This window comes from Carcharhinus amblyrhynchos, chromosome 17, assembly GCF_965287045.1.
Source record: "Carcharhinus amblyrhynchos chromosome 17, sCarAmb.v2.hapA, whole genome shotgun sequence".
NCBI lineage: Eukaryota > Metazoa > Chordata > Chondrichthyes > Carcharhiniformes > Carcharhinidae > Carcharhinus > Carcharhinus amblyrhynchos.
Window position 1 is genome coordinate 36,727,519 of NC_137340.1, and position 20,818 is coordinate 36,748,336.

At 40.3% G+C, this 20,818-nt stretch overlaps 1 protein-coding gene across 3 annotated transcripts in view; it reads left to right on the forward strand.

The window, feature by feature from the left end:
* Positions 1-20,818, forward strand: part of atrnl1b (attractin-like 1b) — an 883,775-nt gene that overhangs the window by 97,952 nt on the left and 765,005 nt on the right. For 2 of the 3 annotated variants that reach the window (XM_080205830.1, XM_080205832.1), the window contains exons 2-4: positions 58-141; positions 938-1,051; positions 15,875-16,003. In XM_080205830.1, coding sequence (XP_080061956.1) covers positions 58-141; positions 938-1,051; positions 15,875-16,003 — 327 coding nt within the window. The remainder of the gene's footprint in view (positions 1-57; positions 142-937; positions 1,052-15,874; positions 16,004-20,818) is intronic. The other variant, XM_080205831.1, reaches the window with a different exon arrangement.

Genomic DNA, 20,818 nt, shown 5'->3' on the forward strand with positions numbered 1-20,818 from the left:
GTTTGATATTTTGTAGATATTGTTTTACGTTAATTGTGTTGCATTTCTGTTTTTCAGATTAACTGAACCGTCAGGATATTTAACAGATGGACCAATAAATTATAAATATAAAACTAAATGCACCTGGTTAATTGAAGGATAGTAAGTATGTCTTCTTTCTGGAATTGATTTTTAAAAATCCAATGATTTAAAATCATTAAAGTTTAAGGATGCACTAATCTTGATTTTGATGTAATGGGTTTAATTAGCTTAGTGAAAATATTGTTTCAAGCTTTTCAATAGCAACTTGTGGATAACTTAACAGAATAGTTTTTGGTCTCTTTCAAATAGTTATGCTCCTGTACGTATATATAAAAAAAAGTTCTGTCATTGAGTAAGAATAAACTTCAGTGATGGCCTTGTAAGCAAAGGAATTTATGCTGAAGGTAATAAATTAATTGGATTTGAAATTGTACAATAAATCTAGTCAAGTGCACTGACTTTTCATTGTCTTCACAGCTATTTGTTGGATCTTTATTAAGCTTGCAAAAATTGAAAGGGATTAAAGAATATGGTTTCCTCTCAACTAGGAAATGGATGCCATAACCTAACTAGAGTCCAGTTATTTGAATTAAAATTGAACTTGGTTTAGGAAGAGGCATGTGGTAAATAAAAGAAAAATAATGAAAGAGAAAATTAAGAAATATGCAGAAGCAAAATAGAGATTCTGAGAAAAGATTGTCAATGAACACAACATTGGTGCCATAGATTACTGGGTATATGTGCAAAAGTAAACTATTAGATGTTAATACCTTTGATGTATAAAAAAAAGCTCGATTCAGGAGGTTTTGGGGAATAATTCGTCGAGGTAGCAACCATAATTGTTAATTTTGAAACAGGCGTTGTGAAGGATTAAAACTTTTGCTTTTAAAATGAATAATTTATTTTTCTTTTATAGTCCAAATGCTGTTTTAAGGTTGAGATTTAACCACTTTGCCACAGAATGTAGCTGGGACCATATGTATGTATATGATGGCGATTCAATATATGCACCATTGATAGCTGTGTTCAGGTAAGTTTGAAGATATTTATTTTTAGAGCTACGAAGGCTTGCTTGATCTTGTGAAATGCTGTAAATTTTGTGCCTTTTCCAGCTTTGAAACATCTAACGGTGTCATAAAATAGAGTTAATTTTTAACGCTGCAGTCTAGGTTTAATGTAAAAATATTTAAGAGGGTTGACATTCCTGTGTTGTTTTAAATGGGCTAACAGCCTGATTCTTTGCCTGATGAGAGAGAAGATTGTGGGTTCAGCCCACACTTCAGAGACTTGAGCAATTAATTTCCGCTGACATTTCAGTTTTATTAGAGATGCTGTAAATTGGATGAGATGGTATGCTGAAGGTTCAGAGCCTCTCTTTCCTTGGGTGAATGCAAAAGAATCTGTAAGCACTATTTGAAGATTAGAAATTGAGCTTGTGTTTTGTTTATCTCACTGGAATATGAGATGCAATCTAATGTATTTTTATTGAAATCTCTCAATTATTTCATAACGGAGGGGGAAACACTACTAATGGATGTCTGAGAATTTGACACTTGCAAAATATGCATTTTCTCTTCTAGTTTCACAGAATAGCTAAAGCAGGATATAATTTTTTTTTGACTGTTAGTGAAGTTTGCTTTAGTACTTGGAAGTGGATCTTGGTGCTGTTCAATTTTCAACAGAAAACTAAATGCTACAATTACAATTTCTTGTTTTAATTAGTCAGACAGTTAAGGGATTTCATAACAGTTTCTGCTTCTACTCAGCTCACATTGTGAAGACCATGGAGGGTGTTTGATGTTTGCGTGTGAATGTTAAAATGCCTCTTCCCAGAAATAAAATTGCACAGTGGCTTTACAAAGTATTGTTTAAAAAAAAATGCCATTGCTTCAGAAACTATTGGAAAACACTATCATGGTCTCAGGAACTAATTTTGAGTTAACAAAACTGTACAAACAGTAGCCTATATAATTATCTCTCCCTTCAAATCTGAGCACTGTTGGCATACACACTCTTCCTGCAACCCTCCCACCCCTGCTCTCCTCTCTCTCTCTCTCTCTCCCCCCCGCCCCAAAAAATTTTAAAGTGTGTCTTTATTGTGTGGTTCTGCCTGAATTTTTGTTTTTGCATAGTTACTATGCATAATCAATCTGATTTTTCAACCCACTCCTGAGCTAAACTTGGGAAGGAGCGGCATCAAGCTTTAAAGGGAGAGAAGGGATCAGTGGGGAAAGTGGTGAATAGACAAGATAGTAAGGACAGTAATTGAGAGAAGACTTTTAGGTCCGTTAGGTTCAGAATGCAAAAAATGCAGATTTGGAGTTGAGCCAAACTTTTTTTTTATAGTTCAATTTAGGAAAGTCATTTTCATTTTTTTCCTTTTAGAATGCTATATGAAGGATAGCTGTATTAATATTTCATACACCCAACAGCAGGGTCTGTTGTGTTTTTTTAATGTTTACCAAAGATTCCTTCTGGATTTGGAGAAACTGTCTCTACATGAAAACCAAACAGTTGAGGATAAATGGTCAACATCAAGGCTATTTGTTTCATTTATTTTAAATAGGACTTATTCTTATTTTATCATTTCAATTGGCATGAAATGTGTTTGTTCTGCACTGTTAAAGTTCAGAAAATAGTGCATTGTCTGATTGGTAGTTGCCGAAGATTGAAATTAATAAGAACATAAACATAAGAACATAAGAAATAGGAGTAGGAGTAGGCCATCTAGCCTTTTGAGCCTGCCCTGCCATTCAATAAGATCATGGCTGATCTGAAATGGATCAGTTCCACTTTCCTGCTCTCTCCCCATAACCCTTAATTCCCTTGTCTGTCAAAAACCTATCAACCCGTGACTTAAATTCACCACCCTTTTGAGTGAAGAAGTTCCTCCTCAACTCCGATCTAAACTGCCCCCCCCCCCCCCCAACCAAATCTTGACGCTGTGCCCTCTCATCCTGCTATCCTTTCTAAGCGGGAAGAATCTCTCTACCTCTACTCTATCCATCCCTTTCATTATCTTATACGTTAGTGTTGAGAATGGTGTCATCTAGGGTCAGTGGGTGGAATGCATTGTTGCATTGAACGTTGAAATGCAAAACAAGTTTATGACTGTTTCTTCACCATTTCTGTTCTGACTTAATTATTTTTTGACATTTCGCTTCTGCCTGTTAAATGCAGATTTCATTGTTTACTTTCTCTCTTGTTCCATGTTGATTTTTTTCAGCAATTTCTCAATAGGTTTTCTTTTCTTACTGAGCTATAAGCTGTTTCTTTTCAAGAATATGCTGGCTGTTTTATGCTGGTATTGAATTTGCAGTGTTGTGCCAAAATTGCAGATCACTACCATCTCTGTCCACCAGAGGTGTATTGTAAGTGATGTTGTGATAATGGTGGACGTGCTTTCATCCCATGTAAATGTGCTGAACTGGAGTAGAAACAAACAAAAATCAGCAGAATTATCTGGCAAACAGAAGTGTGATTTTTTTTTTCCCGAATGAAACTCAATTGCCTTCACAATTTGAGATGTTTTGGGCAGGATTTTCTTCCTGGAACAGAATTTGAAAGTTAGGAGATATCCGACATTATGGTCCCTCCTCCTGACCAGTCGACACTATTTTCATGTTGGGGATGTGCAGTGGGCCTGAAACAGATTTGGGGCAGGCAACTGTGATGGCCTGTTCGTCATGATATTAGAGTGATTGGTGGTAGTGTTGTCCAGTATTAGATATAATATGAAACACTCTTGTACTTCATTGGACCACCTTACCTGGGAATTCAGGGTTGGATAGCACATGTAAATGTAAGTTGTCAGCTAGTTGTGGGCCTGCAATTGTGTACATATTCTCTTAGTAAAGGTAGTATACAAAATGATATTTGCCATCCAGCAACATAACAATACTTGTGTTAGAAGTGAACCAAACACACTTTGAGAGTAAGATGTGGCCTAGTGGTATTATCATTAGATAGACTATTAATCCAGAAACTCAGCTATTGTTCCGGGAACCTGGGTTTGAATTTCGCCACAGCAGATGGCGGAATTTGATTTCAATAAAAAATATCTGGAATTAAGAATCTACTGATGACCATGAAGCCATTGTCAATTGTCGGAAAAACCCACCTGGTTCATTAATGTCCTTTTAGGGAAGGAAATCTGCCATTCTTACCCGGACTGGCCGACATGTGATTCCAGAGCCACAGCAATGTGGTTGACTGTCAACTGCCCTCCAAGGGCAACTAGGGCTGGGTAATAAATGCTTACCAGCCAGTGATGCACATGTCCCAAGAATGAATAAAAAAAACACAAGGAGTGACTCTGAAACCACCAGCAAAACTCAGTTTGGAGGGCAATCTTATTGAAACAACAAATTAAAGAGATGCCAAACTGGTTACGCCACATGCAGTCAACCAGCTAAGTACAATTGAACAGAAAAAGCGTTTGGGGGGAAAAACAAATCAACAGCCTGAAAGTTAAAAAAGAATAAAATAGCTGCTAAAACATTTAAATGCAGTCATTCAGGAGCAGAGCATGTACCATGTTGTTGCCTATCTTATGGAAAGCATGATAACTGAGGTTGCAGATGATGGATGCAGTCATAGAACCTGAATTTTTAATTGGTGCACTAACAGCAAATTCAAAAGAAGGCAAAATGGAAGGTTGGTTTAAAAATTGCCAACATGCTGATGAATTTCAAGTTTGACACAGATGCACAAGCAAATGTTATTTCCATATTGTAAGTTTAAAAACAGCTAACTAAAATAGAAGTGAAACTGTCTACTTTGAAAAAAATTGCTGTGAATGGCCAATGCACTCTTAGTGCACTACAAAAAAGTGTCTCAAGTATTTCCATTTAGAGTGGCGAAAAATGATGCAACATCCATTCTTGGATTCAAACCTTGTGTAAATTTGAAATTAATCAAGAGAATATTGACTGTAACCTCTGACAACATCCTGAGTGAGTACAAAGACCTTTGAGAGGATTGGTTGCCAACAGGAGAATACACCATCAAGATTGATGAAATTTTGACATCCAAAATATGCTAGTAATGCTGAGAGATCGACTGAAAACAGAGTTGGACAGAATGAAGAAACTTCATATCATTAAAAAAATTGATGATCTGACAAGTCAGTTAATCCAATTGTAATTGTAGAAAACTCAGATGGGAATCTGCAAGTCTGTCTGGATCCCAGAGATCTAAACCAAGCAGTAAAAAGGGTATTATCAGTTGCCCACAGTAGAAGAGATCATGTGAAAGCTAGCTGATGCTCAATCCTATTCAGTCATGCACGCAAGCTGATTTCTGGCAGGCCCAGCGAAACGAATTTTGTGCCTGTTTCTGGACCTTGAACACACTATTTGGACTTTGCAAGTTTTTATGTTTTATCTTTTGGTATTAATTCAGCTCCTGAGGTGCTCTGCAGAATAGTGAAGCAGCTGTTTGAAATGTAAAGGCATGGAAAGCTATATTGAAAATGTGCTGATCTAGGGAGCTGCAGGAGAAGAACCCGACCACAGACTGAGATAGGTGCTGGGAAGAGCTAGTGAATGGAACTTCCAATTGAAGAAGGAAAAGTGCAAAATGTGTCTTAATCAAACACTTGGGACATGTGCTATCAAGTGAGGGACTGAAGCTGGACCAGAATAAAATTGAAACTATCCACCCCTCAAATGTAAGAAGACTTGGAGAGGTTTTTGGGCATGGTGACCTACTTTCAGAAATCATTCTGTATGTATCAGATCAGCAGCACCTTGGAGAACTTCTACAAAATGCTCTGGATTGGCACTGGAAACAAAGTCACCAAGAAGCTTTAACCAGTTTAAAGAGAACACTGACTAGCTACCAGTGTTACGGTATTACAACGTCAGTCAACCAGTCAAGATATCCACTGGATGCTTCAAAAACTGCCTGGGAGCTATCCTCTTGCAAAATGAAGCGCCAGTGGTGTATGCTTCAAACGCATTGACTAAAACACAGCAGTGCTATGCCCAAGTACGGAAAGAAATTCCAGTAACTGTGTTTGGTCCTGAACTGTGCACCACCAAAAATCCAAAGATTTACTGTGTCTGCGCAAGTACCAGGCCAGAGTTAAAGCAGGAAAAAGAATTCTACATTGCAGACACTGTGCGCAAAGTTATCCACTGATGCTTCATCCTGAACCCTCCTTTAGCAGTTTTTTTCCGTGGTAGTTTACCATTGCCTTCCACCCTTAGGAGCAGGGCAAGGAGGCTGCTCCCAAGTTTACCTCAGTTGGAATGCAATTTGAATCCATGCTGTTTGTCTTATCCTGAACCATATGCTAGCTATTTATGCAACTGAGCAAGTTAATGATACATAAATCTGTCAAAATAACTAAGCTCCCATTCCTTTAACAACTGTGTTAACAACCCCTGCTGAACAGAATTCATTATTGGGTTTGAAAGTCAGCAGGACATTCATAATGAGATTCTATTGAACAACTGAAAATGAACCCTCCAAGGCTGAATTGGCTAAAACCTTTGACAGCCAAAAGCTCAGCCATCTTTCAAAGCTTTGAAACAGAGGGGGCAGGCAGACCTTTTCAAACAAAACTTTGCCATCTCTCAATAAAAGCACGTGTAACTTATGATATAACAGTTCATTATGACGTGTGAAGTTGACAATGCATTTTGAACTAGCCTTTTGTTCAGCCACTGACTGCAAATCATGGTTTTCCCCATGGTTCTTGACACCTCTGTGCTAGTGTGAATCATGTTGTCTTTCAAAATTGACTTGACTGCATGAAAATTGTAGGAAGTCTGAAATATCCACTTCCACGATGGTGCCAACAACATCGGAACATTGAAGTGTTGGCATCCGACCCTTATCCCATCTCCTTGAAATTTGATGGGAATGGAGTCATAAGTCCTGGATTTGGGCCTTGCCTACCATTTGAAAGCCCGCCCATCAAACTTTGGTCGCACAAGAAAATTTATTTCTTTGTGTGTTTTTGGAAGATTTATCCTGGTGATATCAATTAACATTGTCAACTAGATGTGAGAATGGTCTACTTGTATCAATGTTTCCGGTATGTCTTTAATTTATGAAGTGAGACAGATGGAGTGTGTTTCTCTGTGAGACCATCTGAGAAACTGTGATCACCATTATTCAGTTTAAAGTAGTCTTTGAAAAGAGCACAGAACAATCAAAGGTGAGTTATATGAGCATTGTGAGAGCTTCAAGGAAGGAAATAGTTCAGACTAAACAATCCCGTAAGGGAGCAAGAAAATGAGCCCAGTGGTGGGTTAAAATTAAAAGGAAACTTAAAAAGGCAGTTTAAGATAAATGCCATGTTCAGAGTAAAGTGGAAAATTAAGCAGAGAAGATGTAAAATATGAGGGCTATGTAGACTATTAAAAGGGTCCATGCTAAAACACTTCCTGCAGTCCCATGGAATTTTACTTTATGTACCAGCCTCTTATGTGGCACTTGTCGAATGCCTTTTGAAAATCTAAAAAGACTACATCGACAGGTTCGTCTTTCTACTCTTCCTGTTACATCCTCAAAGAATTTAAAGCAAATTTGTCAAACATAATTAATCTTTCATAAAACCATGTTGGTTAGGTTTGATTATATTCAGCTTTCCTAAATGACTAGCTGTTTCCTTTGATTATTGACTTAAGTGTCTTGCCAATAATAGATGTTAAACTAACTGGCTTATAGTTCCATGCTTTCTGCCTTTCCCTGTTTTTGAACAAGGCATCACATTGGCTGTTGTCCAATCTTCTGGTACCCTCTGGAACTTAGTGAGTTACGAAAAATTTCAACCAATGTGTTCAGTCTGCAATCACTTCCATTAAGAACGTGCAGTTTGTCAAGTCCTGGTGACTTGTATTAGACAGGAGCTTTCAAAAGTTGATTGGGGGAGTGTGTTGCAGGCAAAGACATGGCTGGTAATTGGGAGGCTTTCAAAAGTATGTTAACCAGGGTTCAGGGTAATCACATTCCTTTGAGTGAAGGGCAAGGGTGGTGGAAGTAGGGAACCCTGGATGACTTGGGATATTGAGGCCCTGATCAAGAAGAAGAAGGAAGCATATGACATGCATAGGTAGCTGGGATCAAACGCATTCCTTGAAGACTGTAGAGAGTGCAGGAGTAGAGTTGAGAAATAAATCGGAGATAAAAAAGGACACGAGATTGCTTTGGCAGATAAAACAATGGAGAATCCAAAGAACTTCTATAAACACACAAAGGGCAAAAGAGTAATTAGGGAGAGAGTAGGGCCACAAGAGATGGGTGAGATTGTAAATGAATATTTCTCATCAGTATTTACTGTTGAGAAAGGCATGGATGTTAGGGAGCTTGGGGAAATAAATAGTAATGTCTTGAGGAGTGAACATATTACAGAGAAGGAAATGCTTGAAGTCTTAAAGCATAGATAAGTCCCTAGGACTTCATGAAATATATCACAGGGCATTGTGGGAGGTGAGGGAGGAAATTGCAGGTTCCCATGCAGAGAAATTTGAATCATTGACAGCCACAGGTGAGGTGCCTGAAGATTGCAGTATGGCAAATGTTGTGCCGTTGTTTAAGAAAGGCTGCAGAGAAAAGCCTGGAAACTACAGGCAGCTGAGCCTAACATCTGTAGTGGGTAACTTGTCAGAAGGTATTCTGAGAGACAGGATCTATAGGCTATTAGAGAGGCAGGGACAGTCAGCATGGCTTATTGAATGGAAAATCGTGTCTCAAATTTGATTGAGATTTTTAAGGGGTAACCAAGAAGGTAGACGAGGGAAGTGCTGTTGATGTTGTCTTCATGGACAGCAAGGCCTTAGATAAGGTATTTCGTGGTAGGTTGTTGCATAAGGTTAAATCTCATGGGATCCAGGGTGAGATACCCAACTGGATACAAAATTGGCTTGATGACAGAAGACAAAGAGTGGTTTCAGAGGGTTGTTTTTCAAACTGAAGGTCTGTGACCAGCAGTGTGCCTCAGGGATTGGTGCTGGGCCCACTATCATTTATCATTTATGTTAATGATTTGGATGAGAATTTAGGAGGCATGTTTAGTCGTTTGCAGATTGACACCAAAGTTGGTGGCATAGTGGACAGTGAGGAAGATTATCTCGGATTGCAACAGGATCTTGAATTGGGCCAGTGGGCTGATGAATGGCAGATGGAGTTTAATTTAGATAAATGCAAGGTGATGCTTAGATCAAACCAGGACAGGACTTAGTTAATTGTAGAGCATTGGAGAGAGTGAGACAACAGAGATCTGTAGGTACAGATTCGGAGCTCCTTGAAAGTGGAGTCACAGGTGGACGGAGTGGTGAAGAAGGCATTTGGTGTGCTTGGTTTCATTGGTCAGAACATTTACTACAGGTTATGGGACATCTTGTTGAAGTTGTACAAGACGTTAGTAAGGCCTCAGTTGGAATACTGCGCATAGTTCCAGTCGCCCTATTATAGAAAGGGTATTAAACTAAAAGGAGTGCAGAAATGATTTACTGGGATGCTACCAGGATTTGATGGTTTGAGTTTGAGGAGAGGCAGGATAGATTGGGACTTTTTCCCTGGAGTGGAGGAGGATTAGGGGTGATCTTTGAGGTCTACAAAATAGTGAGGGGCATGGGTCAGCTAGATAGTCAACATATTTTCCCAAAGCTAGGGAAGTCTAAAACTAGAGGGCATAGGTTTAAGGTGAGGAGGGAGAGGTACAAAAGGGTCCAGAGGGGCAATTTATTCACTGAAGGTGGTGTGTGTCTGGAACGAACTGCCAGACGTCGTAGTAGAGGCAGGTACAATTTTGTCTTTTAAAAAGCATTTAGACAGTTACATGAGTAAGATTGTTATCGAGGGATATGGGCCAAATGTGGGCAATTGGGACTAGCTTAGTGGTTTTAAAAAAAGGCGGTATGGTCATGTTGGCCGAAGAGCTTGTTTACATGTGTAAATCTGTTATGACTTGTTTGCCTTTAGCCCCTTGGATTTCTTTAATACTCTATCCCATGTGATTGGAATTTTTGTAAGTTCTACCATGTTATTTGAAACTAGTCCATCTGATATCTTAGGAGTATTTTCAATGTCTTTCACGGTGAAGACTGATGCAAAAAATTTATTTGGTACATTTGACATTTCTTTGTTTTCTTTAATGAATTCGTCAGCCTCATTCAGTAGAGGTCCTACATTTTACCTCAACCTCCCATTTCCTATTTATTCTTGAAGTCTTACTTTTTTATGTGGCGTGCAAGTTTTCTTTCAAAATTCATTTTCTCCCTTATGAGCTTTTTTAGCCTTTTTCTGCTTGGTCATAAAAACTTCCCTGTTTACTGATCTACCTATCTCTTGCCATTTTGTATATCCTGCTTTTTGATTTAACATTATCTTTGACCTCCTGGGTTAATCATGGATTTTGTCTCATTCTCGTGGAATCTCTCTTTTTGATTGGGATAAACTCTGAGCTGAGTATTTTGCACCAGCTGTTGGAATATCTGCTACTGCTCATTTACTGACGTGTCTTGGCTTGTTTACCCAGTTAATCTTAGACACCCCTCCCTCACACCAGGATTTCATCAAGCAACTTGTGTCCAATTCCGCCTAACTCCTCAAACTGCCTACACAGAACCTCCTTTATTCTACCTATGTTGTTGATGAGAAAGAAATACTGGATGCAGAGGCATAAATTGCAAAAGCAAAGAAGTTGGAAAGCACTGTTTGGATTTCGTCAAGCAATTTGTGTCCACTTCTGAACTCCACATTTTAGGAGAGGATGATCACCTCTGCATCCTGTCCAAGATTATTTACCAAATTTATACAAGGGAACAGGAACTTCCCTTTATATTTAAAAACTAGAGAAGCTGATATTGTTCTCTTTGGAGCAAGGGAAATTTAATAGAGGTGTTCAGCATTAAAGGTATTGATGAATAAATGGAGAGAATTTTTTTCCAATAACAGGAGGGTTGTTGTCTAAAGAGAAGAGCCACGAGTTTTTGTGATCTGGAATGCATTGCCTGATAGAGCAATGGAAACCAATTCAGTGGTAATGAATTGCGAAGTAAAAAGTTATAGGATAACAGAGAGCAGGTAAACTAATTAGATAACCCTTTTAAAAGGCTGACTGAAGCCAAATGGTCTCCTGCTGCTGTATGACAGTTGGACATATGCAGCAGGCCAATTGGTATGTGACAAAAATGTTTCATGTTTTTATTTTTTAATAGCTGTCCAACTTCAATTAAGTTGTTGTACATGAGCAATTTATTAAAAAATTTGTCAGTGTTCAGATTTTTGTACTCAGATTATTTTGGTATGTTGCAGGTTTTGTTGTAAGAGGCAGGGAGGGAGAAATAATTAAAAAGTACTATGGTTTTGTTTGGAACATGTAAAATATAGTAAATATTACAGCTGTGTAGTAACATTATCTGGCCTTCATGTATATCTTGGTGTATAATAATGAGACTAGAGTAGTTATGCATTGTCTTTTGGCTGGCAGTGATGGTGCATGGTTCATTTGACAGAATTTGTTTTTCTTTATGGGTTTCCATTTTGAAATGGTAACGGAACGTGGGCATGTTTTTGACAGGGGAAAAGGTATGCAAAGGTTTAAGGATCTTGAACATTTTTTTTCATGAAGTACTAAGATTTTACAAGAACCCAACCTTTAAAAGTCTTCATGGCACAAGCCTAAGATTTTTTAAGCCAGTCAGTGTGCAGTCTTGGTATTGCATTTGATCCTGAGACAAGCTTCTGACTTTGTATTTCTGCCATTACTAAGACTGTTTATTTCTGCCCCTTTAAAATTACTCATTTTGCCCTATCTCAGCTCACCTGCTGAAACTGTCATTCATTCCTTAATTATCACTAGACTATTTCAGTGCACTTCTGGGTGATCTCCTATATTCTATTCTTCATAAAATTGAGGTCATCCAAAACTCTGCTGTTCACAAGAACATAAGAACTAAGAGCAGAAGTAGGCTGTCTAGCTCTTCGAGCCTGTTCTGCCATTCAATAAGATCATGGCTGATCTTTTCTTGGACTCAGCTCTACTTACCCGCCTGCTCACCATAGCCCTTAATTCCTTTACTGTTCAAAAATTTATCTATCTTTGCCTTACAAACATTCAATGAGCAGCCTCAACTGCTTCACTGGGCAGGGAATTCTACAGATTCACAACCTTTTGTGTGAAGAATTTCCTCTTCAACTCGGTCCTAAATCTGCTCCCCCTTTATTTTGAGGCCATGCCCCCAAGTTCTGGTTTCACCTGTCTGTGGAAACAACTTCCATGCTTCTATCTTATCCATTCCCTTCATAATCTTGTATGTTTCTATAAGATCTCCCCTCGTTCTTCTGAATCCCAGTGAGTATAGCCCCTGTCTACTCGGTCTTTCCTCATAAGCCAACCCTCTCAACTTCGGAATCAATCGAATGAATCTACTCGGTACCCGCTCTGGTGCTAGTATATCCTTTCTCAAGTAAGGAGACCAAAACTGTACACAGTACTCTAGATGTTGGACTGGGGGAGTGCGTTGGAGGGAGGGTCTGTTGAGGAGCAGTGGAGGATCTTTAAGGAGATCTTTCTTGGTGCTCAGCGAAAATTTATTCCGATGGTCAAAAAGGATAGTAGGAGGAGAGATAATAAGCCGTGGATAACGAAGGAGGTGAAGGAAAGTGTTAAATTAAAAGCGGAGGAATTTAGAGTAGCTAAGAGTAGTGGGCGAGAAGAGGATTGGGAGAGGTTTAAATGTCAACAAAGATTGACAAAGAAGTTGATAAAGAAGGGTAGGAGAAACTATGAAGCTGGGCTAGCGCTTAATATAAAAAAGGATAGCAAGAGTTTTTATAAATATATAAAAAGGAAGAGGCTGGCTAGGGTGAATGTTGGTCCTTTAGAGGATGAGAAAGGGGACCTAGTGGTAGGGGATGAGGATATGGCTAAGGTATTGAATAACTTTTGTTTCGGTCTTCACGGAGGAGGATGTGAATAATTTGCCAGGTGTTAGCGAAGGAAAGGTGGTAGGACTGGAGGGTCTTAATGACATTACTGTTACTAGAGAGGTGGTGCTCGACAGACTGGAGGGGCTGATTGTGGACAAGTCCCCAGGACCGGATGGAATGCATCCGAGGGTTCTGAAAGAAATGGCGGAGGTGATAGTGGATGCCTTGGTGGTTATTTCCCAGATGTTGCTGGATTCCGGGGAAGTGCCGGATGATTGGAAAACGGCTAATGTTACGCCGTTGTTTAAGAAGGGTGCCAGGCAAAAGGCGGGGAATTATAGGCCGGTTAGTTTAACGTCTGTGGTAGGTAAAATGTTAGAATCTGTCATTAAGGAGGAAATTGCGAGGCATCTTGAAGGGAATTGCTTGATAGAGCAGACGCAGCACGGTTTCATTAAAGGGAAGTCGTGTCTGACAAATTTACTGGAGTTCTATGAGGATGTGTCTAGGGCGGTGGATAGAGGAGAGCCGATGGATGTGGTCTTTCTTGATTTTCAGAAGGCGTTTGACAAAGTACCTCAAGAGGTTATTGCAGAAGGTCGAGGGACATGGAGTTGGGGGTAGGGTGTTAGAGTGGATAGAGGATTGGTTGTCAAATAGGAGGCAGAGAGTGGGGGTCAACAGGTGCTATTCGGATTGGCGGATGGTGACTAGTGGAGTGCCCCAGGGGTCGGTGCTGGGGCCTCAGCTTTTTACCATTTATATAGATGATCTGGAGGAGGGAACCGAGTGTAGGGTGTCGAAATTTGCTGATGACACCAAGATTGGTGGAACGGCAAATTGTGCGGAGGGTGTGGAGAGTCTGCAGAAGGATCTAGATAGGCTGGGCGAATGGGCCAGGAAATGGCAAATGGAATTTAATGTTGGCAAGTGTGAGGTGGTCCACTTTGGTAGGAAGAATGGTAGGAAGGACTATTACTTACGGGGCGAAAAACTGCAGCAGGCGACGGTGCAGAGGGACCTCGGGGTCCTTGTGCATGAGTCGCAAAAACCCAGCTTGCAGGTGCAGCAGGTGGTCAGGAAGGCAAATGGGATGCTGGCCTTCATAGCGAGGGGGATTGAATATAAAAGCAGGGAGGTCTTGCTGCAGCTGTATAGGGCATTGGTGAGGCCGCAGCTGGAGTACTGTGTGCAGTTTTGGGCGACGCACCTGCGCAAAGATATTTTGGCCTTGGAGGGAGTGCAGAGGAGGTTTACTAGGCTGATACCGGAGTTGAGGGGGTTGAACTATGAGGAGAGGCTGAATAAACTGGGCTTGTACTCGTTAGAGTTTAGAAGAATGAGGAGAGATCTCATTGAGATGTATAAGATGATGAATGGGATGGATAGGATAGAGGTAGAGAGACTTCCCGCTCAAAAAAGACAGTAGGACTAGGGGGCACAGCCTCAAGATAAAAGGGGGGCGGTTTAGAACGGAGTTGAGGAGGAACTTCTTCACTCAAAGGGTGGTGAATCTCTGAAATTCTCTGCCCGTCGAAGTGGTGGCGGCTGCCTCGCTAAATATTTTTAAGACGTGGGTTGATGGGTTTTTGATAAGAGAGGGGATTAAGGGTTATGGGGAGAAAGCGGGAAAGTGGAACTGAGCAGCGACAGATCAGCCATGATCTTATTGAATGGCGGGGCAGGCTCGAAGGGCTAGATGGCCTACTCCTGCTCCTATTTCTTATGTTCTCATTATGTTCTTATGTGGCCTCACTGTTTTTAAACTCCATCCCTCTAGCAATGAAGGACAAAATCCTATTTGCCTTAATTACCTGTTGCAGCTGCAAACCAATTTTTTGTGATTCATGCACAAGGACATTCAAGTCCCGCTGTACAACAGTATGTTGCAATTTTTTACCATTTTAAATAATGCCTATTTTGCTGTTATTCCTACCAAAATGGATGACCTCACATTTACCAACATTGCACCCCATCTACCAGACCCTTGCCCACTCACTTAGACTATCTGTATCCCTTTGCATCCTTTCAGCGTTCTCGATATACTTCGCTTTGCCACTCATCTTAGTGTCATCTGCGAATTTTAACACACTACACTTGGTCCCCAATTCCAAATCAGCTATGTAAATCATAAACATTTGCGGTCCCAACACTGATCCCTGAGGCACACCACTAGTTACTGATTGCCAACCAGAAAAACACCTATTTACCCCCACTCTTTGCTTTCTGTAAGTTAACCAATCCTGTATCCATGCTAATACATTACCCGTAACAGCGTGCACATTCATGTTTTAACTCTGAGAAAATTCTGGTCCCCCCTATCTTCCCTGATTTTGTTAGCTCTTGTCGAGAAAATCTTTAGGCTAAAGTTCTCATGCTTGTTTTCAAATCCTGCCATGACCTTGCCATCCAACCTACTCCCCGCAACATCTCTTGTCATCTCATTCAACCTACTAACTCTCCAAGATATCTGCACTTGTTTTGGCATTTTGTGCACTCCCATCTTTAATTGCTCCATCATTGATGGTCTTCACTTGCAAAGGAAATTCACTCCCTCCCTGCTTTGCTTTCTTCCTTTAAGATGTGCCTTAAAACTTAGCTTTTTGAACACTTTAGATTGTCTGACCTAATATTTCCTTGAGTAGTTTGGTGTCATAACTTGGTTTTATAATGCTCCTGTAAAGTGCCTTGGATGTTTTGTTAAGTTAATGGTGCTATATAAATATACATTGTCTTTGTTGTTGTTCATGAATAAATCTTTCAATTGTTATCATTAATTCAGTAATGCTGAAATATGATTTGTGATTGAAATTATGCGTTGCTTTATTATATTTTGTTACTGACTTTGAAGATCATTGTTCCAGTATTGACCCTTTACCATGCTTCAGTGTGTGAATATGTTGTTAAATTGCAGTGTTATTCTTTCATGTTGATCTTGATGTGCTACTTTTTCTTTCTCCCACAGTGGTCTAATAGTACCAGAGGTACATGGAAATGAGACTGTACCTGAAGTAGTAACCACGTCTGGCTATGCGTTGCTGCATTTTTTTAGTGATGCTGCTTATAACTTAACTGGATTCAATATATTTTATTCGTAAGTACAATTAACGTACTGCATTTATACTTGAGCATTGTTTGTTTTACGTAGGATACGGGCATAGGTCATTCTACTCTTTGAGCCTGCTCCACATTTGATAATATTATGGTTGATCTGGTCATGGTCTTGACGTCTATTTCTGTAACATCACCTCTGATTTTTCTCAACTTTTATAACTATGGGCTCAATCTATTCAACCTTTGTTCATAAGATAAGCCCTTCATCCCAGGAATGAGTTGAGTGAACGTTCTTTAACACAACAAAATATTTTTTTTCATACAAGGGTATAAAATTGCACATTTTCCAGATGTTTTTCTTTAAATTCTTTCATGGGATGTGGGCATTGCTGGCTAGGCATTTATTGCCCATCCCTAAATGACTTTGAGCATGGTGGTGTGCTGCCATCTTAAACCTCTGCACTCCATATCTTGTGGGAACGCTCAGCCATTAGAAAGGGAGTTGCAGGTTTTTGACTCAAAATGAGACTAACTAATGGAGAGTTTTCCCCTTGGTTCCCGTTGACTGTAGTTTTGGTCCGGCTTCTCACTGCCACACTAGATCTGCTCCCTATATGTCTGGGGCAGTCCACTCTCACCTCACCTCATCCCTGGAGTTCAAACTTTTTGTTTGGACCAAGGTTGTGTTGCGGTCAGGAGGTGAGCAATGTTCCTGGTGGAATCCAACCTGAGTGTCAATGAGCAGGTTATTGTTATATGTGCTGGCTGATTGCTGTTGACAACACTTTTGACAGGTTTGGATTTTTCCTTTTTGTGCGCAGGACATTCCTGGGCAATTTTCCACATTATTGGGTGTAGCTGCACTGGAGCAGCTTAACTAGAGGTGTGGGTCATTCTGGAGCACAAGACTTCAGTCTTATTGTCAGAATGTTGTTAGGGCCATCGTCTTTGCAGTATCCTTTGCCTTCAGCTTGATGCCTCGTGGAGTGAATCAGATTGACTGTGTGGTCTCACCACTGCCCTGTACAGCTGTAATAATACTGGCCTATTTTTGTGTTCCATTTCCCTTGCAATAAATGCCAGCATTACATTTGCCTTCCTCATCACTTGCTGTACCTGCATACTAACTTTTTGTGATTCATGTACCTGGGTTCTCATTTTCCTCTAAGAAGGTGAGGCCCCAGCACTCTACTGGTTATATCTTATTAATTGGAAGACCCATTTATGTATGCTCTCTGCTTCCTGTTAGCTAACTATTCCTTTATTCATGCTGTCTTACCATTTACACCATGTTCTCTTACATTCTGCACATTTTCTGAGTTCAGATAAATCTTAAAAAACTTGGCTTCTGTCTATTGTACCTCCTAAGCATTATGCTGTTGTCCAACAATGAAAATTAATGCATATAACTGCGCTATCAAATTTTGGCAGTTCACAGTGTACGTCCCAGGTACCATGTCCTGAATTGAATTAAGTTAAATGTGGCTTATTGGTTGGAAAAAAACTGAAGTTCTGTTAATGTAAGTTGACTAGTAAGACTGAGAAATAAAGAAATTAAATTAATCACATGAACCATTTAAAAATTGTTTTCAGAAAACTAATACCTAAACATGAACACTCCAGGTGTAATGTGGCCCAATCACCAATACTCCATGCGTTTCCTGGCTCCATTGTCTAAATCTGAGATGAACAAGCAAATAATTGGTGCGTGCAAAAACGGTACGGTGATAATTATGGGAGATTTTAATCTGCATATTGGTTGACTCAAGTTGGACGCGGTGGGCTTGAGGAAGAGTACTTGGAATGCTGTCGGGATAGTTTCCTTGAACAGTATGTAACAGAACCTACGAGGGAGTGAGTTATCTTAGATCTGGTACTGTGTAATGAGGCAGGTAGAATTAGGGATCATCTTATGAGGGATCCTCTTGGGACGAGTGATCACAATATAGTTGAATTTCTGATGTAGATAGAGGATGAGAAAGTAGGGTCCCAAACCAGTGTCCTCTGCTTGAACAGAGGGGAGTATGATAAGATGAGGGTGGAATTGGCTAATGTAGATTAGGGGCGCAGCTTAGTTGGTAGGACAGCTGAGGAACAGTGGAGGATTTTTAAGGAGATCTTTTTCGGTACTCAGCAGAAATATATTCTGATGGTAAAGAAGGACTGTAAGAGAAGGGATAACCAGCTGTGGATATCGAAGGAAATAAAGGAGAGTATTAAGTTAAAAACCGATGCGTACGGAGTGGCTAAAAATAGTGGGGAATCAGAAGATTGGGAAAGATTTAAAAAAACAACAAAGAATGACTGACTAAGAAAGTGATTTTAAAAAAAGGAAAGATAGAGTATGAAGCTAAACTAGCTCTAAATATAAAAAATGATAGTAAAAGTTTTTACAAATGTATAAAGAAGAGACTGGCTAGAGTGAATGTTGGACCCTTGGAGGACGAGAGGGGAGATTTAATGGTGGGTAATGAGGAAATGGCTGAGACTTTAAGTTTTTTGTGTTGGTCTTTACGGAGGAGGAGACAAATAGCTTACCGAATATTAAAGATGGAGGGTTGGTGGGAGATGAGGTCCTTAATACAATTACTGTTACTAGAGAGGTAGTGCTCAGTAGACTAACGGGACTGAAGGTAGACAAGTCCCCGGGACAGGATGGAATGCATCCCAGGGTTCTGAAAGAAATGGCAGAGCTAATAGCAGATGCCTTAGTGATTATTTATCAAAATTTGCTGGACACTAGGGAAGTGCTGGCGGATTAGAAACTGGCTAATGTTACAGCGCTGTTTAAAAAAGGTAGCAGACAAAAGGCAGGGAACTACAGGCTTAATGTCCATAGTTGGAAAAATGCTAGAATCCATCATCAAAGAAGAAATAGCAGAACACCTGGAAAAGAACGGTTCGACCAAGCAGACACAGCATGGATTCATGAAGGGGACGTCGTGTTTAATGAATTTACTGGATTTTTATGAAGATGTGACTAGGTAGTCAGAGGGGAACCAGTGGATGTGGTGTTTCTAGATTTCCAGAAGGTGTTCGATAAGGTGCCTCACAAAAGGTTGCTGCAGAAGGTTAGGGTACACGGAGTTGGGGGTAAAGTGTTAGCGTGGATTGAGGATTGGTTATTTAACAGGAAGCAGAGAGTTGGAATCAATGGGTGCTTTTCTGGTTGGCGGTTGGTGACTAGTGGAGTGCCGCAGGGATCGGTGCTGGGGCTTCAACTGTTTACCATATACATAGACGATCTGAGGAGGGGGCTGAGTGTAGGGTAACAAAGTTTGCTGATGACACGATAATGAGTGGAAAAGCGAATTGCGTGGAGGACGCAGAAAGTCTGCAAAGAGATCTGGATAGGCTGAGTGAGTGGGCGAGGACCTGGCAGATGGAGTGTAACATTAACAAATGTGAGGTTATCTACTTTGGTAGGAGGGAATATTATTTAAAGGGTGAAAAGCTGCGGCATGCTACTGTACAGATGGACCTGGGGGTCCTTGTGCACGAATTGCAAAAACTCAGTCTGCAATTGCAGCTGGTGATCAAGAAGGCGAATGGAATATTGGTGTTTATAGTGAGGGGAATAGAATATAAAAGCAGGGAGGTCTTGCTGCAACTGTACAAGGCACTGGAGGCCGCAACTGGAGTACTGTGTGCAGTTTTGTTCCCCTTATTTGCGGAAGGGTATATTGGCCTTGGAAAGATTACAGAGAAGATTCAACAGGCTGATACCGGAGGTAAGGCGGGTGGGGGGGTGGGTAGCTTATGAGGAGAGATTAAATAGAATGGGCCTGTACTTGTTAGAGTTTAGAAGGCTGAGGGGGTGAAGGGGCTAGATAGGGTAAACGTAGAGAGATTCTTTCAGCTTAGAAAGGAAAACAGAACTCAAGGGCACAGCCTCAAAATAAGGGGGGGGGGAACACTTTAGAACGGAGTTGAGGAGGAGCTTCTTCACTCAAAGGGTGGTGAATCTCTGGAATTCTCTGCCCATTGAAGTGGTGGAGGCTACCTCATTGAATGTATTTAAGTCACGGGTAGAAAGATTTCTGTTGGACAAGGGAATTAAGGGTTATGGGGAGAAAGCAGGAAAGTGGAACTGATCCACTTCAGATCAGCCATGATCTTATTGAATGACAGGGCAGGCTCGAAGGGCTAGATGGCCTTTTCCTGCTCCTATTTCTTATGTTAAGTTCTTATAATTTTCCAATATAATCTTTGAATTTCAATTGTCAGCAGTAAATAAAGCTCTGAACGTTGTCACCAATAGCAGATTCTTGATCATGAAGATGAAATCTTCATTCTCATTGTCCCCAGTTGCAGAACAAAGCTGACCATTCATGACAATATCATTTGGGTTAGAGACAGGAGGAAATGGGTGCAAATGCAAATACCCAATATTTAAGGTAATGAAAAAAATGTGCTCCCCTTTCCTTGAAAACAGGAATTGGGGCCAGCACATTACTACGTACAGTAAATGTGTTTTTGTGTGTGTGTGTGGGCGTGCATGCGCTTCTAGGCGATTGGCAATGGCAGGGGACTCGACCTGTTCATAAATATATATGTGGACTGAAACTGGCAGTTGGGTTGGGGGGTCTGTGATATAGGCTGAGGTTCTCTGTTTTTAAAAGAAAGCTTGTAAGTGTATAAAGATTTTAATCCAGTGTTCTACTCTGCAGTGCCAGGCTACCTGACTTCTAATGTATTGTAGTGATTTTTAATTTCAGGTAGTAACTTCAGTCAATAGGAATCCAAAAGGACCTGACTTAAGAAAAGTAGGGTAGAGGCTGACATGAAATTTCTGGAACTTCTTTTGAAAACAATATAATGAACAGGAGGAAACTTTTCTGTGTAGCCCATTTAC